This window comes from Rana temporaria, chromosome 2 (assembly GCF_905171775.1).
Source record: "Rana temporaria chromosome 2, aRanTem1.1, whole genome shotgun sequence".
NCBI lineage: Eukaryota > Metazoa > Chordata > Amphibia > Anura > Ranidae > Rana > Rana temporaria.
The window spans coordinates 508548234-508574488 of record NC_053490.1 but is presented as its reverse complement, the minus strand read 5'-3'; the positions used below and the strand labels follow the sequence as shown (position 1 = coordinate 508574488).

The 26255-nt window shown below is 43.3% G+C and overlaps 1 protein-coding gene across 2 annotated transcripts in view; it reads right to left on the bottom strand.

The window, feature by feature from the left end:
• Positions 1-26255, bottom strand: part of LOC120927935 (MORC family CW-type zinc finger protein 3-like) — a 95688-nt gene that overhangs the window by 59564 nt on the left and 9869 nt on the right. For both annotated transcript variants that reach the window (XM_040338951.1, XM_040338952.1), the window contains exons 2-3: positions 2891-2963; positions 1431-1563 (exon numbers count right to left, since the gene is read on the bottom strand). In XM_040338951.1, coding sequence (XP_040194885.1) covers positions 1431-1563; positions 2891-2963 — 206 coding nt within the window. The remainder of the gene's footprint in view (positions 1-1430; positions 1564-2890; positions 2964-26255) is intronic.

Below are 26255 nucleotides of genomic sequence, written 5' to 3'. Positions count from 1 at the left end.
ATCCAGCTCTGAGCAATCCTCTTTTATTGTTCAGTGAAAATTAACAGACTTCCAGATAAAAACCTGTCTAAATAAAAAGTCCTTTCCGTCCCCTTGCTTCGAGTGACATACATTACCTCTCACAATGAACTTTGGATCACCCCCCATATTATGATAAACATCCAGGAATGTGCATGTGCCCAAGCTAGTGCACGAGATATGTAAAAACCCTGTCACTCGAAGCAAGGGGACGGAAAAGACTTTATTTAGATAAGGTTTTTATCTGGAAGTCTGTTAAATCTTCACTGAACAATAAAAGTGGATTGCTCAGAGCTGGATTAACTATGTGTGGCAAGACTGGGCACAGATGATAGGAAATCTTATACTCTACATCAGGGCTCGACAAATCCCGGTCGCCAGGTCGCCATGGCGACTAGAAATAGTGTCCTGGCGACTTGGCTTGCAAGGTGAGCTGGCGCCATCTGGTGGTGAGCCGTTGGTATTACAAGTTAAGCATTACAAGTTAAACAGCAATTCTAATGTCATTTTTCACTATTTTCACTGCCATCTTCTTCCCTCTAATTAGAACCCCCAATCATTATATATATTTTGTATCCTAACACCCTAGAGAATAAAATGGCGATCGTTGCAATACTTTGTCACGCCGTATTTGCGCAGCGGTCTTACAAGTGCACTTTTTTGGGAAAAAAAATTCACTTTTTTTAATTAAAAAATAAAACAGTAAAGTTATCCCCATTTTTTTTAATATTATGAAAGATAATGTTACGCCGAGTAAATTCATACCCAACATGTCACGCTTCAAAATTGCGTCCGCTCGTGGAATGCCGACAAACTTTTACCCCTTTAAAATCTTTATAGGCGACGTTTAAAAAAATCTACAGGTTGCATGTTTTGAGTTACAGAGGAGGTCCAGGGCTAGAATTATTGCTCTCGCTCTACCAATCGCAGCGATACCTCATGTGTGGTTTGAACACCGTTTACATATGCTGGCGCTGCTCATGTATGTGTTCGCTTCTGCGCGCAAGTTAGTCAGGACAGGGCGCGTTTTCTGGCTCCTAACTTTTTTAGCTGGCTCCTAGATTCCAAGCAAATTTGTCAAACCCTGCTCTACATTGTGACATCAAAAAAAATATTTTTTTTTAAAAATGTTCGGTTTACATCCACTTTAAGGACAAGCTGCTAACACACCAAGTAGACAAATTGCAACAATGTGAAAAAACAAAGTGTAGCGCTAATCTGAATATATAAATTAATAAATATGTAAAAACTTGATAAATAAAAGTGCTCAAATGATAATAGTGAACAATGTGAATAAGAATTTCCTCATAAGCACACAATGAATGTCTATATGCAGGAAAATCAAAACAGGTGCAAAAATGCAAAGACTATCTGTCCTGTACTCAGAAAGATGAATGGAATACAACACTTACCTAAGCATCTTGTGCAATTTGTCCAAATCCATCCCATTCCCATTGTCTGTAAATGTGAGACAGATCTCCTGTTTAAAAACAGTTTTATCAATCCAGAATTGCTTAGCGCTGACATCGGGATCGTAGGCATTATCTGTAATCAATGAAAGAATGATGTAGTCATTAAAAAAAAAAAAAAAAAAAAAAAAAAAAAAAAAATCCAGCTTTTCTTTTCCAGCAGAGAGAAAGCTGCAGTTGGAATTGAAAAAATCCTGCAATTCTATCAGGAGATTGAAAACCCATTTGCGTTAGGGCTGCACGATTCTGGTCAAAATGAGAATCACGATTCTTTTGCTTAGACAAAAGATCACGAATCTCAAAAATGTTATGCCAGTAGCCCCCCCCCCCCCAAAAAAAATTAATAAATAAACCTGTGATTTATCTGAAAATATGAATATATAAAAAAGAGACCAGTGATATGTCTATAATGTTAAAGATCATATAACGCCTATGAAAAAAGAAGAATAAAACTGATTCAGATTTTTTCATAGGAGTTATATGGTCGTTAACATTATAGACATATCACTGGTCTCTTTTTTTTATAGATCAGAAGCAGTACTGCCAGCAACCATTGGGTGGCGCATGGATACACACAGTTGTACAGAACTGTGAGAAGGTTTAATACATCAGAAGCAGTACCGCCGGCAACCACTGGGTGGCGCATGGATACATACTACTGTTGTGAGAGAAGCTCAGGCATCTATCCAGCGGCGCAGGCTGCTGACGTCGGTTTTGATTTCGGCGGCATTTGCGTTCCACGCTGGTTATGTGGAACCAGCGGTGAACACAGAAGGATCGCGTGTCATCCCACGGGGAGATCGCGGGCGGGGAGAATCGAAATCGCGATTTTCTCCGCGATTAATCGTGCAGCTCTAATTTGCGTTTCTGATTTTCTGGGGGGAAAAAATTGCTAGTTACACTTACTGGTAACATCTTTTCCAGGGGTCTTTGAGGACAGCACCACCGAGACACCTAGGCTCCTCAGATCACCATGAAGCATGGGGAAGCCGTCTTTACATACGGCTCTCCCCGTTCATCAGCTCCGGGGAGCGATCGCGACGGAGTGGCTATAAACAAATAGCCGCGCCGTCGTCCCGGATCGTTCCCCGCGGGTATCCGACCACCGCATGTAGCGGGGGGGTCCCGATCGGACCCCCGACCCGCGGAAAGGCGGGGACGTACCTGTAAGCCCATCTGCCTGTACGTGCCATTCTGTGGACGTACATATACATGCGGCGGTCGGGAAGTGGTTAAAGCGGTTGTATACCCTCTGCTAGTACTTGCACCTACAGGCAAGCATACATTAAAAGGAAGCTATTAAGATAAAAAAAAAAAAAATCCTTTACAAACCCTTTAATGATCCCTAAAATAATTATTTTTTTCTTCTTATAACCAGACAAAATTTAAAGAAAACGACATACCTATAAGTTCTGCCACAGCACTGAAAGGCCAAGTATGACTCGTGGAGTTAGTATGCAGAAATCTGGGGCACAACTGAAAAGAAAAAAAAAAAGTTAATTGTAAATTTTCACTATATAAACAAGTTAAAAAGGGAACCATCCAAATTTAACATTTTCAAGTCATAACAAATGATTTAATATACCAAAAATACAATCCAGTTCTTCTTTTGAACAATTAGGGCCTGTTCACACTTCCCACACACTACATGCTTGAGTTTAGTGTGCAGGCAGCGGTCAGTCGTGGTTGGTGTAAGATCCAGGGAGTGGGCAGTATGATGCACATCTCAGTAAATCCCTTTTTGTCAAATTTGAAATGCAGAAAGCGACACTTCATTCATGTCTCTGCATAGCGGCACTGTGTGTTGCACCGATGCAATGCAGCATATCTGCACTTTATCACAGCTCACTGCACCACACTTCTGGGCCACGTTGCAGTGCGCACGTGACACACAGGAAACAATTGTTTGTGTCCTAGCAATTACGTGTTCATCCAGTGCAAAAAAATAAATAAAACTGCACTGGGTGTCAATAGGCCCTAACAAATTGAGCTCCTTCCAGTGCCAACAACCTAAGGCAGGGGTGCCCAAACAGTATGGCCCACGGAGCCCTCTGATGTGCCCCTTGACCTTCTGCTCTGGGATGGTGGGCTGGCAAGCGCAGATTGCAGGTTGCCGACCCGCCATGCCACGCCAGTAGAGAAAGCAGGCAGGTGCAGAGCCACATAAGCTCTTGTATGGCACCGGCTCCTGTCATAGGCAGAGCGATACCAAATGCACTCTGCCTGGGACAGCAACAGCCGGCCATACCTGAATGAAAGATGGTTATTAACCACTTCCCGCCCGGCCTATGGCCGATTTACGTCCGGGAAGTGGTTATGAAATCCTGACAGGACGTTCTAGAACGTCCTGCAGGATTTCATGCCGCGCGCGCCCGTGGGGGCGCGCATCGCGGCGATCGGTGATGCGGGGTGTCAGTCTGACACCCTGCATCTCCGATCTCGGTAAAGAGCCTCCGGCGGAGACTCTTTACCACGTGATCAGCCGTGTCCAACCACGGCTGATCACGATGTTAACAGGAAGAGCCGCCGATGGCTCTTCCTCACTCGCGTCTGACAGACGCGAGTAGAGGATAGCCGATCGGCGGCTCTCCTGACAGGGGGGGTTAGCGCTGATTGTTTATCAGCGCAGCCCCCCCTCGGATCGCCACACTGGACCACCAGGGATGCCCACCCTGGAGCACCAGGGTGGGCAAAAAAAATAAAAAAGCTAAAAAAAAAAAAAAAAAAAAAGTCTAAAAAATAAATAAAAAAAAAAACAAAGAAAAAAGATGCCAGTCAGTGCCCACAAATGGGCACTGACTGGCAACAATCAGTGCTGCCACCCCAGTGTCCATCAGCGCCACCCCAGTGTCCATCAGCGCCACCCCACAGTGCCCATCCATGCCCAGTGCCCACCTAGCAGTGCCCATCTGTGCCACCCATAAGTATCCATCAGTGCCGCCCATGAGTGCCCAGTGCCGCCCATGAGTGCCCAGTGCCGCCCATGAGTGCCCAGTGCCGCCCATGAGTGCCCATCAGTGCCGCCTATGTGTGCCCATCAGTGCCGCCTATGTGTGCCCATCAGTGCCGCCTATGTGCCCATCAGTGCCGCCTATGTGCCCATCAGTGCCGCCTATGTGCCCATCAGTGCCGCCTATGTGCCCATCAGTGCCGCCTATGTGCCCATCAGTGCCGCCTATGTGCCCATCAGTGCCGCCTATGTGCCCATCAGTGCCGCCTATGTGCCCATCAGTGCCGCCTATGTGCCCATCAGTGCCGCCTATGTGCCCATCAGTGCCGCCTATGTGCCCATCAGTGCCGCCTATGTGCCCATCAGTGTCGCATACCAGCGCCGCCAATCAGTGCCACCTCATCTGTGCCCGTCAGTACTACCTCATCGATGTCCATCAGTGCCATCTCATCGGTGCCCATTAGTGCCGCCATATCAGTGCCCGTAATTGAAAGAGAAAACTTATTTACAAAAAAATTAACAGAAAAAAATAAAAACGTAATTTTTTTTCCAAATTTTCAGCCTTTTTTTAGTTGTTGCGCAAAAAAAAAAAAAATCGCAGAGGTGATCAAATACCACCAAAAGAAAGCTCTATTTGTGGGGAAAAAAGGACGCCAATTTTGTTTGGGTACAGTGTAGCATGACCGCGCAATTGCCATTCAAAGTGCGACAGTGCTGAAAGCTGAAAATTGGCTTGGGCGGGAAGCTGCGTAAGTACCTGGTATGGAAGTGGTTAAAGGTCAGTTTATTACTAAAATCACAGTGTATATATGGGATTCTCTGTTCTGCAGTGGTTACTGGGCTGCTTTCAAAGTGATTTGCAGGTGTAGCGCAGTGTACCTTACCAGCACTGTGCCATAGACTTCTGTTATTACCTGCGGGTTTGGTGTGCTTTCAGAAAGTGCACCACACTTGCAGTATAATAGACTTCTATGGCAAAGTGCAGCTAACCCGCAGGAAAGCCACAGGTGTATTGCACTGTGCCCGCGATGTGGGTAGACCATCAGTGTAAAAGTAGCCTAAAGCCTCGTACACACGTTCAGATTTTCCGCAGACAAAGTGAAAAAGGATAGATTACTGGACAGCCGATCACTCTCTTATCCCCGTAAATCCACAGCAACCGCAATCAGAATTCTGGCAGGGCTCGACAAATCCTGGTCGCCAGGGCGACTAGAAATAGCGTCCTGGCGACTTGGCTTGGAAGGTGGGCAAAAAAAAAAAAAAAAAAAAGTTTGTTCCATAGGACCGGCGCTCCACAGACTAGGCCGAAACCGCGGCTTCGCCTGAAACATCCTGCCCGGCATTTGCCGCTCGTGGCCTTTTCCCAGGATCGCTGCGGGCAGGATGTTTTAGGTGAGGCCGCGGCTTCGGCCTAGTCCGCGGAGCGCCTTTTCCCCAGGGGGCCCGTGATGTCCGGTAATGGAGGCCGCGGCTTTGTGAGGTCCCCAGCTCTTCCTTGTGTGAGCTGGCGCCATCTGGTGATGGCCGTTGGTATTACAAGTTAAGCATTACAAGTTAAACCGCAATTCTAATGTCATTTTTCACTATTTTCACTGCCATCTTCTTCCCTCTAATTAGGACCCCCCAAACATTATATATTTTTTTTATCCCAACACCCTAGAGAATAAAATAGCGATTGTTGCAATACTTTCTGTCACGCCGTATTTGCGCAGCGGTCTTACAAGCACACTTTTTAGGGAAAAAAATTACTCTTTTTTTTTTAATTAAAAAATAAAACAGTAAAGTTATCCCCATTTTTTTTTATATGATGAAAGATAATGTTAAGCCGAGTAAATTCATACCCAACATGTCACGCTTCAAAATTGCGTCCGCTCGTGGAATGCCGACAAACTTTTACCCTTTAAAATCTTCATAGGCGACGTTTAAAAAAATTCTACAGGTTGCATGTTTTGAGTTACAGAGGAGGTCTAGGGCTAGAATTATTGCTCTCGCTCTACCAATCGCAGCGATGCCTCACATGTGTGGTTTGAACACCGTTTACATATGCGGGCGCTGCTCACGTATGTGTTCACTTCTGCGTGCAAGCTCGTCGGGACGGGGTGCGTTTTCTGGCTCCTAACCTTTTTAGCTGGCTCCTAGATTCCAAGCAAATTTGTCAAACCCTGATTCTGATGACCTCAATGACAGACAGACAGAGACAGACAGACAGAGACAGACAGAGACAGACAGAGACAGACAGACAGACAGACAGAGACAGACAGAGACAGACAGACAGACAGACAGAGACAGACAGACAGACAGACAGACAGACAGAGACAGACAGAGACAGACAGACAGAGACAGACAGACAGACAGAGACAGACACACCAGGCAATGTATTGCAAGGCAAGTCTAAAAACTTTATTAACTGCTTGCCGACCAGCCGTCACAGATATACGGCGGCAGGTCGGCTCTGCTGGGTGAGATCACGTAGCTATACGTCACCTCGCCGAGCAGCCAATAGGGGCGTGCACCCCCCGCTCGCCCCTGCCGCCGACGCGTGTGCCTGGCGGTGAGGATCACCGCCGGGCACCCGCAATCGCTCGTTACAGAGCGAGAACCGGGAGCTGTGTGTGTAAACACACAGCTTCCGGTCCTGTCAGGGGGGTAAATGACCCATCGCCTGTTCATACAACGTATGAACAGCAATTTGTCATTTCCCCATGTCCGTCCCACCCCCCCCTTCAGTTAGAACACACCCAGAGAACATAATTAACCCCTTCCTCACCCCCTAGTGTTAACCCCCTTCCCTGCCAGCGGCATTTTTATAGTAATCAATGCATTTTTATAGCACGGATCGCTCTAAAAATGCCAATGGTCCCAAAAATGTGTCAAAAGTGTCTGAAGTGTCCGCTATAATGTTGCAGTACTGATAAAAATCGCTGATCACCGCCATTACTAGTAAAAAAAAAATATTAAGAAAAATGCCATAAAACTATCCCTCATTTTGTAAACACTATAACTTTTGCGCAAACCAAACGCTTATTGCGATTTTATTTAAAGAAAGATATGTAGACGAATACTTATTGGCCTAAACTATTTTTGGGGACATTTATTATAACAAACAGTAAAAATATTTTTTTTTCAAAATTTGTCGCTCTATTTTTGTTTATAGCGCAAAAACTAAAAACCGCAGAGGTGATCAAATACCACCAAAAGAAAGCTATTTGTGGGGAAAAAAGGACGCCAAATTTTGTTTGGGAGCCACGTCGCACAATTGTCAGTTTAAGCGACGCAGTGCCGAATCGAAAAATGTGGCCTGATCTTTGACCAGCAATATGGTCGGGGGGGGGTAAGTGGTTAAGGGCTACAGCTTATAAAAAAAGAAAACGAGAGCGGAGAGGTAGACTTACTCCTAGATTTCTAAGGGTCAAGCAGATTTCTATTGAGATTCATTATCTCACTAGTTTCGGCAAGTGTCTCATCCAATTGGTTTCGGCAGCTGCGAGATAGCTTGGAAAAACATTATCTTACAAGGACATAAAGATAACATTATTTTCAAAGGACACCCACCGTTGGCCCAAACACAAGGAGTTCTAATTATTAATATATACATTAAGAACTGTATTTTAACAGTTTTAATGAGGGTGTGTTGTCACATCCGGCTCCCCATCACAGATTGCTCCGGAAGCGACGTTCCATCGCCGCCATCTTGCTACACCCCACACCATTGCACAGGAATGATAGAGTGTGAAAGGGGCAAGCGGACATCTTCTTACACCCACCGGAGTTTTAGATTTCACAGTTATTTGCAACACAAAACTGAGCTTATGTGCTTAATTACAGTATTTGGAAATCCGACGGACAGTTTACATGTTACATTTTTAAAGCAGCAGCAAACCTGCTGACCTTACATGCTTGCTAATGTGACAGAACACCTCTGATTTTCACATTTAACATGTAAACAGTCAGTCGGATTTACAAACACTGTATTTAAACATATAAGCTCCGTTTTGTCTTAAAAATAACAGTGAAATCTAAAACTCTGGTGGGTGTAATAAGATGCCCACTTGCCCCTTCACACCCTATCATTACTGTGCAATAATGTGGGGTGTAGCAAGATAGCGGCGATGGAACGTCACTTCCGGAGCAATCTGTGATAGGGAGCGGAATGTGACACTACAAGGGCACAAGCAGACCTTTGACCCTGTCAAAATTAATGTACCGTACATAACTTTCCCAAACCACCTGTTATAAGGAGTTTTATTGATTGTCCTCAAAGACTTTTATCTCACCAAGCTATAGTTCAACTATTGTCACAATGTTCCTTGTCTAATTAGTGATCTTACAATGAACTATCTTAAAGGGGAGTTCCAGTCTTTTTTCATGTTTATTAAAAGTCAGCAGCTACAAAAAGTGTAGCTGCTGGCTTTTAATAAACATACACTTACCTGCTCCACGTTCCAGCGACGCGCCGGTCGGGGCTCCGCTCCTCTCCCCCCCCCCCCCTCTCCAGCCTGCTTCTTCATTCCAAGTGTGGGCACCCAGCCGTGACAGCTTTGGGCTTCACGGCCGGGCACCCACTGCGCATGCGTCACTGCGCATACGCGAGCGGCGCCATTCAATTGGACAGATGATCGCCTGGGACCTGTCACGTAAACGGACTTGTAATAAACGGACGAGCAGAGCGGACGTCTGAAAGGGGCCTAAAGGCTAAATCTTTTTTGACACTTGTAGCTTACAAGTAAAAATCCTGTATTTTCTGCTAGAAAATTACTTGGAACCCCCAAACATTATATATAGTTTTTTTTTTAGCAGAGACCCTAGGAAATAAAATAGCGATTGCTGCAATATTTAATGTCACACGATATTTGCGCAGCGGTCTTTTAAACACATTTTTTGGGGAAAAAAAATATACTTTAACAAATAAAATAAAAAATAACTAAACAGTAAAGTTAGCCCATATATTTTTTTTCGTCCAAAATTTTTCTTCATTACCTGTTTTTATGTATTACATTTTTTATATATATATATGTAATACACAAAAACAGGTAATGAAAAATTTTGGACGAAAAACAAAATATGGGCTAACTTTACTGTTTAGCCCAAAAGCGCCTGGAAAATCGGCCTAACATATCGGCCCAAAAAAAATCGGCATTAAAAATCGGCTGCCGCGATTTCTAAATATCGGCATTGGCCAGAGAAAAACCCATATCGGTCGAATATATATATATATATATATATATATATATATATATATATATATATATATATATATATATATATATATATATATATATATATATATATATATATATATATATATATATATATATATATATATATATTATACATATACATACATATTATACACACACACACACACACACACACACACAGTACAGACCAAAAGTTTGGACACACCTTCTCATTCAAAGAGTTTTCTTTATTTTCATGACTATGAAAATTGTAGATTCACACTGAAGGCATCAAAACTATGAAGTAACACATGTGGAATTATACATAACAAAAAAGTGTGAAACATCTGAAAATATATTTCATATTCTAGGTTCTTCCACCTTTTGCAGCAGACACATCTCTAGAACTGGTAAGAGGAGACTGTGTGAATCAGGCCTTCATGGTAGAATATCTGCTAGGAAACCACTGCTAAAGAAAGGCAACAAGCAGAAGAGACTTGTTTGGGCTAAAGAACACAAGGAATGGACATTAGACCAGTGGAAATCTGTGCTTTGGTCTGATGAGTCCAAACTTGAGATCTTTGGTTCCAACCCCCGTGTCTTTGTGCGACGCAGAAAAGGTGAACGGAGGGACTCTACATGCCTGGTTCCCACCGTGAAGCATGGAGGAGGAGGTGTGATGGTGTGGGGGTGCTTTGCTGGTGACACTGAGGACTGAACCAGCATGGCTACCACAGCATCTTGCAGCGGCATGCTATTCCATCCGGTTTGCATTTAGTTGGACCATCATTTATTTTTCAACAGGACAATGACCCCAAACACACCTCCAGGCTGTGTAAGGGCTATTTGACGAAGGAGAGTGATGGGGTGCTGCGCCAGGTGACTACCTCTTGAAGCTCATCAAGAGAATGCCAAGAGTGTGCCAAGCAGTAATCAAAGCAAAAGGTGGCTACTTTGAAGAACCTAGAATATGAAATATATTTTCAGTTGTTTCACACTTTTTTGTTATGTATAATTCCACATGTGTTAATTCATAGTTTTGATGCCTTCCGTGTGAATCTACAATTTTCATAGTCATGAAAATAAAGAATAATCTTTGAATGAGAAGGTGTGTCCGAACTTTTGGTCTGTAATTATATATATATATATATATATATATATATATATATATATATATATATATATATATATATATATATATATATATATATATATATATATATATATATAGTAAGGGGTTAGCTCGGTAGCGGGGTGTGTGACCCCCTGGATTGGTTCACTACACACTGAATTGCAGACTGGCAGTCGAAGACGGTTGAAAACAAAGATTTTGGTTTATTCTTCCATCTTGCTGGAAGCATCCAAACAGCATAAACAAAATCAAACATAAAATAAACCCTGGCCACTTGGGGCGTCTATCTTCACCACACAGGAACCTATCTATGGAGTCTGGCACAGCCTAGTGCTGGGCAGACACTGCTGGTCATACAGCAGAAAAACAATAGTCTTGATTTTTATCACACAGAAAAATCAATCCTCTCCTCACCTTCTCAGAAGACTTTCAGTACGCTGCTCTCCTTACTCACAAAGCCTCAGGATACAGCAAATCAGTGGTAATCCTCTGGATTACTTATAGAGGCCTTAATTGCCTCATTCTGAACAGCTGAAGTCTTCCAACGCCCTTAGACCTTTCCTGGCTACTTTTTACAGCCGACGCCTAATAACAATTGGTGTATTGTCTAAACAAAGCAGAAATGTCCCGTCTGTGACAACACCCACAGATTTACCTGACTTCCTGTTATATATATATATATATATATATATAATCCATCAGACACACACCGTATATTTTTCGCTCCATAAGATGCACACCCCCCCAAAAAAAAACAAGGTGGGGGGGGGGGGCAAATACACATGTGCGTCTTATGGAGCAAATACTGACCAGGACCGCTGTGGTCATGTCAGAATACCGGGCGGCAGTCTCCCGCGAGCGCCGGGCGATCACCCAGCTTTCCCTGTCACAGAAGACAGAGCAGGCCGAATAGAGTGGCACAGGTCAGGCTGCATTTCTTTGTAAATATTTCAGTACACCATTTGGTTCAGAATATTTTTTTCGGTGCATTTCTAGATTGTAAAACGGATTCAATTTAGCGGATCAAAAAATTCAGCTTTACTAAGCTGCCCACATGACAGTTTGTCTAGGCCTCATTACAACTGGCCCAAGCTGCACATCCTGGTAGAAGAATGGGGAAAAGGCCTGCCACAACATCATTCTAGTATAACTCCCAAAAAGCATTTTGTAACTCCAAAATATTAAAAAACAGTAGGAGCCCATATAAACCAACATTCAACAGCAGAATGTAATAAAGGATGTATGAAGTAATAAAAACAAGGCCCCATGCACACTAGCATTTTTTTTAAGCTCCTAGAAGATAAATAGTGTTATGCTAAGCGTCTGTGTACACCAGGGTTTGACAAATTTGCTTGGAATCTAGGAGCCAGCTAAAAAAGTTAGGAGCCAGAAAACGCACCCCGTCCCGACGAGCTTGCACGCAGAAGCGAACACATACGTGAGCAGCGCCCGCATATGTAAACGGTGTTCAAACCACACATGTGAGGTATCGCTGCGATTGGTAGAGTGAGAGCAATAATTCTAGCCCTAGACCTCCTCTGTAACTCAAAACATGCAACCTGTAGAATTTTTTAAACAACGCCTATGGAGATTTTAAAGGGTAAAAGCTTGACGCCAAGAAAAGATAGGGCTCCTCTTCTCTGACAGCACAGGGATTTGCGTGTTTACACAGACAAATCCCCGTGCTGGCGCTCACGCGTGGTTGGCGGCGATCATGGCCGAAACCGGGTAGAACATACCTGTACGGGATTTCACCCAGCAGTGCCATTGTGCTGCAGTATGACACGGTTGGAAACTGGTTAAAGCGGTAGTTCACCCTCACTGACTTGATTTTACCATCGAGACAGGCATTGTAGCGCGAGCTACAGTATGCCTGTCCCGATTTTTTTAACCCCGGACTCACCTTGTAATCGTACATTGTAGATTTCGGCTCCCGCGGGGAATGGGCGTGCCTATGGAGAGGGAGGATGATTGACGGCCGGCCCTGGCACGTCACTCTCCCCGAAGACAGCCGGAGTAGGTCTCGGCTCTTCACGGCGCCTGAGCACAGGCTATGCGCAGGCGCCGTGAAGAGCCAAGCCTATTTCGGCTATTTCCGGAGAAGCGTGACGCCGGCCGTCAATCATCCTCCGTCTCCATAGGCACGCCCATTCCCCGGTATCTTCGATCTACGAGTACAAGGTGAGTACGGGGGTAAAAAAAATCGGGACAGGCATACTGTAGCTCGCGCTACAATGCCTGATTTTATGGTAAAAGAAAAAAAATTTTTTTTTTGCGTTGATAGGGTGAACCCCCGCTTTAAGCTACCAGAGCCAAAAAACATTCATATTCTATCATTTCTGCTGCAATAAAGTTATTCATAAAAACATGCCTATACAAATATAGAAGTAAATGAGATGGGCATCAAACATGCCTATAGTATCAGGGGCAGAATGCTGATGCGACACATTACATCAGGGATCCTCAAACTACGGCCCTCCAGCTGTTGCAGAACTACACCTCCCATGGGGCATTGTAAAACTCTGACATTCACAGACATGACTAGGCATGATGGGAATTGTAGTTCCTGAACACCTGTAGGGCCGTAGTTTGAAGACCCATGGATTACATCTTCTAAACACACACAGAATTTAGATCATACTTGGGGTCTTTCAAATCATAATTTCTGTTTAATAGGCCAATTGCAAAATGTTGTCTTCTGGAAATATAGATTGTGACGAGACCCTTTGCTCGCCCGGTTCTGCTCTCCCGACACTCCTCTGCTACCAGTGAGTCAGCTTGCAGATTGCAACGTCTGATGGTCCAGTCATCCAAGGTTCCGGGATCCGAACTACAGCTATGTGCCGTTCAGACCCATTAAGAACACACACCAGGCAGGCTGTATGTATGTTCAAGCAGGACTCTTTATTTTCAAGTACACAGCACACTTTTATACAGAATTTGGAACATCCCATTCCCAACAACCGCTTTCCTATTGGTCAATTGTAAAGTATATGTAGTTCTCACTCAGGTCCTCCTTGACCATGCAAATGAGGACTTGAAATAGTCAACAGGGATTGGCCCAATAGCTTGGATAGAAAGGATGTGTATTGAGACAGAAGCCCCAGGGGGTAATCAATGTACACAATAGCCCGGTCTATTTAGCAGAACTTAATTACTACCTCTGAGAGGTTACATTTCTTTAGATAATAGAATGCTAATTCAATACTCCTGACAGGAGGCTTCTGACCTTTAGAACAATACAAAGTCCCTTAGCGTAAACACATACATCTTCAAACACACATAATAGATTCAATTAACCTTCAATCCACAATTCTAGCCAGACGGACTGTCTCCGACAGATAACCACACCTGCTAATCAAAAGGCTTTAAAACAGGGTTATCACATAATGGAAATGTCTTTCACAATTCAGCTTACTTAGCATCTTAAAAGCAGGTGTCCTTGCATTGAATAAGCCAACAGCTTGTAATGTCCCTCTCCTGTGTAACATATGTCAAGTAGAAACACTTTAATATCTCAAGATCCATGACATAGATCTAGTTATAATAATTGGCATTCATGGAGTATTTGCTCCAGCACACTACACATCCTTGCACACAAGGCATACTGAGATTGGACTGAAGTGTTTTTTGGTGTACAATTAAAGACATTGCTGGCAGGCAGAAAGGCAGTTTTATTGAAGAGAAACACAGTCTGTTCTGCAATAAAAGCTTAAAGTTTTAAAGTCTTTTTTAAACAAGAGATGCAATGTATATGTAGGTACAATTAGTATTTAATGCACACTTTGTCAGATATATTGAGCTAAGTGTGGTTTAATGACAGTGTCTCTTAAGAGCGTGCCATCCAATTAACATTAGGTCATAAATCTCCAACCAAACCACTGATTTCACTTCCTCGCACTCACCGAATAGTGCGCAAGTGAAAATCGGAAACGTTTATATATGGTCTATGCAAATTACATCAAGCCAACCTAAAGTTGTTCTAAACGCTGTGTTCACAGAGTCTTTCCACAGGGATGTAGTCACAAGTGAGGGGGCGAGCACGCCGACTAACCCTCAGCCAGAACGGCTCGGATGATGGTGGAAAACTTACTGAGGAGAAATTCAGACAAAGAAAAAAAACATTTAGAAGGGAAAAATCGAAGGAAAAGGTACTAAACCAAAAATGCACCAACTTAAAGGGTTTATAAAGATACGTTTTTTCACCTTAATGCAGGGGTTGACAAATTTGCTTGGAATCTAGGAGCCAGGTAAAAAAGTTAGGAGCCAGAAAACGCGCCCCGTCCCGACGAGCTTGCGCGCAGAAAGCGAACACATACGTGACCAGCGCCCCCATATGTAAACGGTGTTCAAACCACACACGTGAGGTATCGCCGCGATTGGTAGAGCGAGAGCAATAATTCTAGCCCTAGACCTCCTCTGTAACTCAAAACATGCAACCTGTAGATTTTTTTTAAATGTCGCCTATGAAGATTTTAAAGGGCAAAAGTTTGTCTGCATTCCACGAGCGGACGCAATTTTGAAGCATGACATGTTGGGTATGAATTTATTCGGCGTAACATTATCTTTCATAACATAAAAAAAAAAAATGGAGATAACTTTACTATTGTCTTATTTTTTAATTAAAAAAAGTGTAATTTTTTCACCAAAAAAGTGCGCTTGTAAGACCGCTGCGCAAATACGGCATGACAGAAAGTATTGCAACGTTTGCCATTTTATTCTCTAGGGTGTTAGGATAAAAAATATATATAATGTTTGGGGGTTCTAATTAGAGGGAAGAAGATGGCAGTGAAAATAGTGAAAAATGACATTAGAATTGCTGTTTAACTTGTAATGCTTAACTTGTAATACCAACGGCCACCACCAGATGGCGCCAGCTCACATCTGGTGGTAATAACGTGTAATACCAACGGCTCACCACCAGATGGCCCCAGCTCAAAAAAAAAAATTTTTTTTTTTTTTGCCCCCCCCTTCCAAGCCAAGTCGCCAGGGCCCCATTTCTAGTCGCCATGGCGACCTGGCGCCCGGGATTTGTCGAGCCCTGCCTTAATGCATTCCATGCATTAACCACTTGCCTACAGGGCACTTTCACCCCCCCTTCCTGCCCAGACCAATTTTCAGCGCTGTTACACTTTGAATGACAATTGCGCAGTCATACAACACTGTACCGATATGACATTTTTATCATTTTTTCCCCACAAATGGAGGTGGTATTTGATCACCTTTGCAGGTTTTATTTCTTGCGCTATAAACAAAAGAACAGGGACAAGTTTGAAAAAAAAACAATATATTTAACCTCTTCCATACAGGGCTTTTATACACACCTCCATACCAGGCCTATTCTGGCACTTCTCTCCTACATGTACTGTACAAATCATAATTTTTTTGCTAGAAAATTACGCAGAACCCCCAAACATTATATATGTTTTTTTAGCAGACACCCTAGGGAATAAAACGACGGTCATTGAAACCTTTTATTCTGCACGGTATTTGCGCAATAATTTTTCAAACGCCTTTTTTTTGGAAAAAAATTGTTTCATGAATTAAAAAAACAAAACAGTAAAGTTAGCCCAATTTTTTTGTAAAATATGAAAGATTATGTTACACCGAGTAAATAGATACCTAACATGTCACGCTTTAAAATTGCGCACACTCATGGAATGGCGCCAAACTTCGGTACTTAAAAATCTCCATAGGCAACGCTTTGAACATTTTTACAGGTTACCAGTTTAGATTTACAGAGGAGATCTAGTGCTAGAATTGTTGCTGGCACTCTAACGCACGCGGTGATACCTCACATATGTGGTTTAAACGGCGTTTACATATGTCGGCGGGACTTGCGTGTGCGTTCGCTTCTGCGCGCAAGCTACTGGGGACAGGGGCGTTAAAAAAAATTTTTTTTTTTTTTTTTTACATATTTTATTTCTTTGTTTTACACTTTTTTTTTTTTTTATTATTATCACTTTTTGTAAACATCCCTTGTAATAGGAATGTGTGTGACAGGTCCTCTTTATGGAGAGATGCAGGGTCAATAAGACCCCACATCTCTCCTCCAGGCTGGAAACCATGAGATCGGTGAAAAAAAATTCACAGATCTCATGTTTACCGTTGCTTAGCAGCCGCAATCGCGGCTTTGTTTACTTACGGGGACCCGGGCGTGACGTCATCACATCGCGCCCGGGTCCTCCGACAGTCATAGAGATGACTGGTGACCATCTGTCACCAGTCATCTCTATGCTTCCTGCGAGCGCCGGACGATTCGTTCTCCAGGCCCCCGATGGCACGGGAGAGCCCGGAGAAGCACCGGATGGCAGCGGGAGGGGGGGGGATGTCCCCTACCCGCCGCCTGTAAGAACGATCTAGCGGCGGAACCGCCGCTATGATCGTTCTTACGTTGTGCAGAATCGCCGGCACAAGAGAAGGATATCTGAATGATGCCTCTAGCTGCAGGCATCATTCAGATATCCCCCCCACAAAGCCCAGGACGTCATAGGACGTCCACTCTGAACGGCAGAGGTTCTTTGTGGACGTCATTTTACTATGGGCCGGTAGGGAAGTGGTTAATAAATATCAATTTAAACAAAAAAAAAATTTACTCAGTTTAGGCCGATACGTATTCTACATATTTTTTGAAAATAAATAAATCGCAAAGCGATTGATTGGTTTGCGTAAAAGTTATAGCTTCTACAAAATAGGGGATAGATCAATAGCATCGGACACATTTTTGGGACCATTCACATTTATACAGCGGTCCCTGCTATAAAAATGCATCGAATACTGTATAAATGTGACTGGCAGGGAAGGGGTTAATGTATTCCCCAATTAGTGATTCTTACTGTGGGGGAAGGGAGTGACCGATGGTTGTCCCTATGTACAAGGGACACACCATTGGTCTCCTCTCCCTGACAGGACGTGGATCTGTGTGTTTACACACACACACACACACACACACACACACACACATCCACTTTCCTGCTCAGTTACTGAGCAATCGCGGGTGGCCGGCGGCCGCTCGTGTAACGGGTCCTCGGGGGCGCGCGCCCCCTAGTGGTTTTTAAAGGCGCAACGTCATATGACATCCACCCAGGATAACAGAGTCTTCCTCCCGCCGTCTTTTGATGGCGGCCGGTTGACAAGTGGTCAAGGTGAAAAAACATGTGCGGATTAGCGCCCCCCCCCGCTTGCTTCTCGGCCAAGCTTCTCAGCTCATTCATTGGTTGATTGAAAGCAGCGCAGCCATTGGCTGGAGCTGCTGTCAATCACATCCAATGAAGTGGCGCGCCGGGCCGAGTGGTACAGTGAGCAGCTATGGCTGCCGGCTGTATCACAGGAGCGCGCCCGCAAGAACTCATCACCATGCTCACTCGCATGAAGGTGATGATTTCTTGCGAGGAGGAGCCAAGACAACCGCAGAGGGACCCCCAGAAGACCAGGATCGGGCCACTCTGTGCAAAACGAGCTGCACAGTGGAGGCAAGCGTAACAGGTTTGTTATTTAAAAAAAAACATACCCTTCAAAAGGAACCTTTTTAGAAAATTAAAAAAAAAAAAACGTACCTCTACCACCCCTTTAAGATTTATTTTTTACCTTAAAGTGGATGTAGACCCTCACATGTACACAGTGAAGCAAACAGCTTTAGATTACACAGCTTTTACATGTATATCTCCTCTATTCAGCTTTATATACAGTTTAGAAAGTTCAGATCGTGTTAGATTTTCTCTTCCTGGTTAGGCTCCATGCATACTGAAGCGGATAAACTGCAGTTTATTGGCTTTTTGTTTTTTAAAGCCCATAAACTGAACTCTATGTTAGCCTATGTGCCCATGCACACCTGGGCCTTTTTTAATGTTAATGAGCTTTGGAGTATATTGGCTTTTTTCTGAACGCCCGGAATTCAAAGTTCGAAGTTCAAAGTGGAGTTAAATCAGGCTGATAACAGAGCAGGAGAGAGCTTTGGGACTTAGTGCTTTGAAAAGAGATAAAACGCTGCAGATATATGTGCCCAGCTCAAATTTCATGAATCAGGTTTAGATCCACTTTAATGCATTAATGCCACGCCCTCCTATTGGACAATAGTAGATTGGGAAAACGTTGGCCGAGTCTCAATTTTAGCTGCGACATTCAGATAGATGGTAGGGTCAGAATTTGGTGTAAACAACATGAAAGCATGGATCCATCCTGTCTTGTAGCAATGGTTCAGGCTGGTGGTGGTGGTGTAAGGGATATTTTCTTGGCACACTTTGGGCACCTTAGTACCAACTGAGCATCGTTTAAACTCCACAGCCTACCTGAGTATTGTTGCTGACCATGTCCATCCCTTTATGGATCCAGTGTACCCAACAGGAGATTTGCATCATGGATGTGCAGCCGACAGATCTTCAGCAACTGTGTGATGCCATCATGTCACTATGGACCAAAACCTCTGAGGAATGTTTCCAACACCTTGTTGAGTCTATGCCACAAAGAATGAAGGCAGTTCTGAAGGTAAAAGGGGGTACAACCCAGTACTTTCTTCAGGCTCCCGTACTTCCTGGCCAAAATGGAACTTAGGCGAGCAAAGATGATTTTCATATAGGAATTGCTTGGCTTCTTATTCAGATTTTCCCATTGAAATGTATGGATGACAGGGTGCCATATTTCATAATTTATATCACTTGGCTCAGGCCAAATTAGTATAAAAGAAGTGGCATTTGGGTGAGCCAAGATGGTTTTTACCATAGGCATAGCTTTGGCTTCTTAGTCGGAATTTCCCAATGAATTGTATGGCTGTCAGGGTGCCAAATGTTATGATTTAGATCACTTGGCTCAGGCCAAACTGACATTTTCTATATACAAGGATGCCCAATGAGTATAAAACAGGTGGAATTTGGGTGAGCCAAGATGGTTTTTATATGGGAATTGCTTGGTTACTTATTCAGAATTTCCCATTGAAATGACGACGGGGTGCCAAGTTTGGAGCCATATTTTATGATTTATGTCACCTGGCTCAGGCAAAACTAAAAAAAGGGGTTGTAAAAGTAAAAAATCCGACAATACCGGCCCCCCGTTATACTTACCTGACCCCTCAAAAGTCCCACACTTTCCCCCCCGACATCCTCTTTGCCGTTGAGCCTGGCCGTTGATTGGCTACAGTGGATGGATTAAAAGCAGCGCAGCCACTGGCTGGCGCTGCTGTCAATCACATGCAATGACACAGCGCACCGGGGGTGGGGTCGAGTGATGCAGTCCGCGGCTATGGCCGCTGCTGTATCACGGGAGTGCGCCCGCAATAACTCAACACCATGCGAGCACACTCGCATGAAGGTGTTGAGTCCTTGCGGGGGGGGGGGGGAGCCAAGACCGCCGCTGAGGGACCCCAGAAGACCAAGTTCGGTTTGTTATTTTATTAAAATTATCTTTAGTGATCCTTTAAAAGGGGTTGTAAAGGGAAAAAATGTTTCACTAAATAGCTTCCTTTACCTTAGTGCAGTCCTCCTTCACTTACCTCATCCTTCCATTTTGCTTTTAAATGTCCTTATTTCTTCTGAGAAATCCTCACTTCCTGTTCTTCTGTCTGCAACTCCACACAGTAATGCAAGGCTTTCTCCCTGATGTGGAGAAAGCCTCTTGAGGGGGGAGGGGGCGAGCAGGAGAGTCAGGACACTCTCTACATTGCAGATAAAGGAGCTGTGTGTTAGTGGGCGTCCTGACACTCCTGCTCGACCCCTCCCCCTTAAGAGGACTGCACTAAGGTAAAGGAAGCTATTTAGGGGGAAAAAAAAATCCTTTACAACCCCTTTAACCACTTAACAAAATTAGCGTCCCTTTTCCCCCACAAATAGAGCTTTCTTTTGGTGGTATTTGATCACCTCTGCGGTTTTTTAGTTTTTGCGCTATGAACAAAAATAGAGCGACAATTTTGAAAAAAAAAAAAATGAATATTTTAAACTTTTTGCTATAATAAATATCCCCCAAAAATATATAAAAAAAAAATTTCCTCAGTTTAGGCCGATACGTATTCTTCTATTTTTCGTATAAAAAAAAACCCGCAATAGGCGTTTGGTTAGCGCAAAAGTTATAGCGTTTACAAAATAGGGGGTATTTTTATGGCATTTTTATTAATATTTTTTTTTTTACTAGTAATGGCGGCGATCAGCGTTTTTTTTTTTTTTTGGTACTGTGACATTATGGCGGACACTTTTGGAACATTTTTGGGACCATTGGCATTTTTATAGCGATCAGTGCTATAAAAATGCATTGGATGAATATAAAAATGCCACTGGCAGTGAAGGGGTTAACACTAGGGGGCGGGGAAGGGGTTAAGTATGTCCCTGGATGTGTTCTAACTGTAGGGGGGGCCTCACTAGGGGGAAATCACTGATCTTCTGTTCATACATTGTATTAACAGAGGATCAGCATTCCCCCCCCTCCCCCCCAACAGGACCGGGAGCTGTGCGTTTACACACACAGCTCCGGGTCCCCGCTTTGTAACGAGCGATCGCGTGTGCCCGGCGGCGATCGCGCCAGCCAGGCACGGGAGTCGGGGGGCGAGCAGGTCGCCCGCGGGGTCCGTAGTGGCCTGCGCGAGAGCAGACGTTATACTATGGGCTCTTGTGCAGGGGAGCCGACTTGCCGCCGTAAAAGGACGGTGGGCGGCCGGCAAGCAGTTAACTTTCATCTATACAGGTGCATCTCAAAATTAGAATATCAAAAAGTTAATTTCAGTAATTCAAAACGTGAAACTCAAATTTTATATAGATAAATTACACACAGAGTGCTATATTTCATGCATTTTATTCTTTTAATTTTGATTATAAAACTTACAGCTAATGAAAACCCCAAAATTCTTAAAAAAAAATTAAAAAAATTACAGAAATGTTGGCTTACTGAAATGTACAGTATAGTATGCGCTTAATACTTGTTCGGGGCTCTTTTTGCATGAATACTGCATCAATGCGGTGTGGCGTTAAGCCGATCAGCCTGCGGCACTGCTGAGGTCTTATGGAAGCCCAGGTTGCTTTTAGACCCCATTCACACCTAAGCGACAAAACGCCCGACGCGGGACGCTTCTGTCGCTAGAGGGGAGAATTCCCATTGCCGTCTATGGAGATGGTTCACATCTCATAGACGCGCAACGCCTGTCGCCTGAAAAAAAGTCCCGGACCCTTTTTTTCACGCGACAGGCGCGTTTTCCCATAGACAGCAATGGGAATACTTTAGAAAAAAAAAAATGAAACATTTGTAATCGCGGCAAATCTGCCGCTACACGCGAACGCGGCTGTCGCTTAGGTGTGAATGCAGCCTTATAGCGGCCTTCAGTTCGTCTGCATTGTTGGGTCTTGTATGTCTCATCTTCCTCTTGGTAATACCCACAGATTCTCTATGGGGTTTAGGTCAGGTGAGTTTGCTGGCCAGTCAAGCACAGTGATACCAGATCATTAAACCAGGTATTGATACTTTTTTGCAGTGTGGGCAGGTGCCAAGTTCTGCTGGAAAATAAATTCAGCATCTCCATAAAGCTGGTTAGCAGAGGAAAGCATGAAGTGCTCTACAAATTTCCTGATAGAGGGCTGCGCTGACTGGACTTGATAAAACACAGAGGACCAACACCAGCAGATGACATGGCTCCCCAAAATCATCACAGACTGGAAAAAGTTGCATTTTATTTGAAAATCAAAGGCCCAGAGTCTGGGGGAACACAACAGCTTTCATTTGAATAGCTGTGTGTTCCCCGCCGCGCCTCATGTATAGACACTCCCCCTTGCCCAGAAACTTTGATAGACAGATTACCCGTCCCAGGATTAGTCGGGTGATCTGTCTATCAAAGTGCCCGGGCAAGGGGAAGTGTCTATACATGACGCGGCGGGGAACACACAGCTATTCAAATGAAAGCCGTTATGTTCCTCTAGCGCTGATCAACTAGATGTCGGCAGCAGCGGGGGGGGGGGGGGGCGACTTGGCTTCCTCTTAGGGGACACAAGGCTGCATCTGGGGACACATGGCTGCATTTAAAAAAAAGTATCGGTATCGGCGAGTACATGAAAAATAAGGTATCGATACTTGTACTCGGTCCTAAAAAAGTGGTATCGGGATAACCCTACTTTTGGTATAATATATATATTTAATTATTTTTTTTTTACACAATACAATTACCATTTTTAATTTTTTTTGGTAAAAAAAAAAAAAAAAAAAGAAAATGGTACTCTGAACATAAAAGGCTGGGATAGGCAGAGCATGCATATTTATTGCTATGAATGAGGGCAAGGTAGTACAGCAGGCAATCTCAAGCCCTATCCCAATTCTACCCTGAGGCCTACACATCAATGGTCGCTTCCGAGCTGGGAAAAACAGATGTTTGTGTAATGGATTATGCCTTCATGTCCAACAACTTCAGTTATTCATGCCAAGAATGAGGGCACAATAATACAACTCAGTTGGCTTTAATGCCCCGACTCTAAAACGCCATATTTTCTATTGCCTGGCTAGGTGTCTCCCCTCCTATCATCCAAAGCTGGTCTTTGGCGATCTGCACCGGCCTTGTCAGATGGTGGCAGCGCTTAGTGTCACTTTAACGAAGCTTCCTGTGGCATTATAATTAAAAATCTACGTAAGCGCCATGCGCCACATTAAAGCCGATAGACCTGATGCTCTACTCTGCACTATTGGCTCCAGCTTCTATTTCAAAGTGCCTAATTAAAGATCTGCAGACAGCTCACATCCCTCTCTCCTCTGCCTTTGCAGTAACAACACTACACATGCGGAGCCTGAAGAGTTAACAGACGCCCTCCCCCAACCCCCCCCCCCATCTCAGCTGAGTGGAGAGGCAGCCAGAGGGATTCAGGATTCAGCATTCAGCGCCAGTTCTCCTACTCTCCGTGCCATGTCTGTCGCAGGTGCAGCACAGAACACGGAGAAAATGCTCATAATAATTAAACCACTCGTGCCACTTTTGGTAATTCTGCTCAAACTTTCTTGGGTTTAAAAAAGAGTGGCGAAGGCATAAAGCAGTATTAAATGCTATTTTTTTTATTATTACATCAACCAGAGAAACAAACATTCTCCAGTACATTTTGTGTGTATATGTGCTCAAGCACTTACAATTAAAAATAAATAAAAAAAGGGAGGGAAGGAGAATTCCACATTTGGCAAAAAATGAAAAATTCAATGCAAAAAAGCAAAAAGTAAAATAAATCATTTATTTCTATTTTTTGCTTGTGAGGCTGCACAGTATTGCAGGTGCAATGCTCTGGCTCCTGCAGATCACTCCGGCTTCTCAGTACAGACCTTTGCATGCTGACCATGGTTCAGGTTACATCCTAGATATGGCTTTAGCATGAAAAAACGGTCAGAAAGACAGCGCAGTTTTTAAATCTCCAATGCCTTTGGCTAGCCATTCGTTATACAATATTCCTTTAGATTTACCAAAACCATATGATAGGAGGTCAAACAGGAACACCTTCAATGTGAATGCCATCAGGCAGGTCCTTTCACTACATAGTTGAAGATAAATCTAAAAGGAAATTGAATAAGAAAATTGTATAATGTATGGCCAGCCTAAGAGCAGCTTCCCCAAACCTCCTGCCGAGGATTGTCTACACCGACTCCATCACATGAATCAGGCAGTGCAGGCTCCAGCTTCTGTTAGTCCACTCCCTTGTAGAAGGAGGGAGTAAAGGAGCAGCTCGTCATCCTAGGCTTCGGGGCCAACTGAATGCACAGCATAGATACACATGCTCATAGACCCATCCAGAAGCACACACAAGGGTGGCTACGGCGGGGATCTATGGGGCACTGAAAGGCATTAAACCCACCCCAAAAAAAAAAAAAATATATATATATATATATATATATATATATATATTTTTTTTTTTAAATAATAATAGTGATCTGCACTTTGCATGTGTGCTTTTTCTTCCCAAGCTTGAGGTCGCTTTGCATTACATTGGTGGTATTTACCCACCACCGAGTTTATTTTTTGCTAAACAAATGAAAAAAAAAAAAAAAAAAAAAAAGTTTTTCATTTCGGTTATAAAATTTCACCGATAAGGCTGCACTGACGGGCACTTTGAGGCAGCACTAATATTCAGCACTGATAATCATTGTACCGTTTATCAGTGCAGATCTTAGCGGCTCTCCTCTACTGGGGGCGCACACAAGCGGCTCGTTCCGACTCCCAGTCAGAATAATTAACCACCGCCCGGCCATCATTTTGCTATAGACCCGGTGGGAAGTGGGTAATGACACCCCAAAATGAAAGTCGCAAATGCAGTGCATTTGCCAGCACCAGATAGCATGGCACAAAACAATCATGTAATCCGGTTATAGTGCGATTGCTGCATGCACGTGTTTAGTGCAATCTGGTGGCAAGTTTAGCCCATTCATTTAGATTTTTTTTTTTTTAAATAGCACTGCCCTAAGTCACATGTAAATTGAACAGGAATGCGGTTCAGTGTAGACCAAGCTTAAGGCCCCTTTCACACGGACGGATAGAATGGCGCTTTTAGCTGCGGATTTTCTAGTTATCTACCGCAGCTAAAAGCGCACAATACTTTTGGAGGAGGAGTCGAAGAAGGAAAGAGAGGAAACTTGAAAGAAGGGAAAAGAAAAAGAGGAAACTTGAAAGAAGGGAAGAGAAAAAGAGAAAACTTGAAAGAAGGGAAGAGAAAAAGAGAAAACTTGAAAGAAGGGAAGAGAAAAAGAGAAAACTTGAAAGAAGGGAAGAGAAAAATAGAAAACTTGAAAGAAGGGAAGAGAAAAAGAGAAAACTTGAAAGAAGGGAAGAGAAAAAGAGAAAACTTGAAAGAAGGGAAGAGAAAAAGAGAAAACTTGAAAGAAGGGAAGAGAAAAAGAGAAAACTTGAAAGAAGGGAAGAGAAAAAGAGAAAACTTGAAAGAAGGGAAGAGAAAAAGAGAAAACTTGAAAGAAGGGAAGAGAAAAAGAGAAAACTTGAAAGAAGGGAAGAGAAAAAGAGAAAACTTGAAAGAAGGGAAGAGAAAAAGAGAAAACTTGAAAGAAGGGAAGAGAAAAAGAGAAAACTTGAAAGAAGGGAAGAGAAAAAGAGAAAACTTGAAAGAAGGGAAGAGAAAAAGAGAAAACTTGAAAGAAGGGAAGAGAAAAAGAGAAAACTTGAAAGAAGGGAAGAGAAAAAGAAAGGAAGGAAAAAGAAAAAGAAAGGAAGGAAAAAGAAAAAGAAAGGAAGGAAAAAGAAAGGAAGGAAAAAGAAAAAGAAAGGAAGGAAAAAGAAAGGAAAGAAAAAGAAAGGAAGGAAAAAGAAAGGAAGGAAAAAGAAAGGAAGGAAAAAGAAAAAGAAAGGAAGGAAAAAGAAAAAGAAAGGAAGGAAAAAGAAAAAGAAAGGAAGGAAAAAGAAAGGAAGGAAAAAGAAAGGAAGGAAAAAGAAAAAGAAAGGAAGGAAAAAGAAAAAGAAAGGAAGGAAAAAGAAAAAGAAAGGAAGGAAAAAGAAAAAGAAAGGAAGGAAAAAGAAAAAGAAAGGAAGGAAAAAGAAAAAGAAAGGAAGGAAAAAGAAAAAGAAA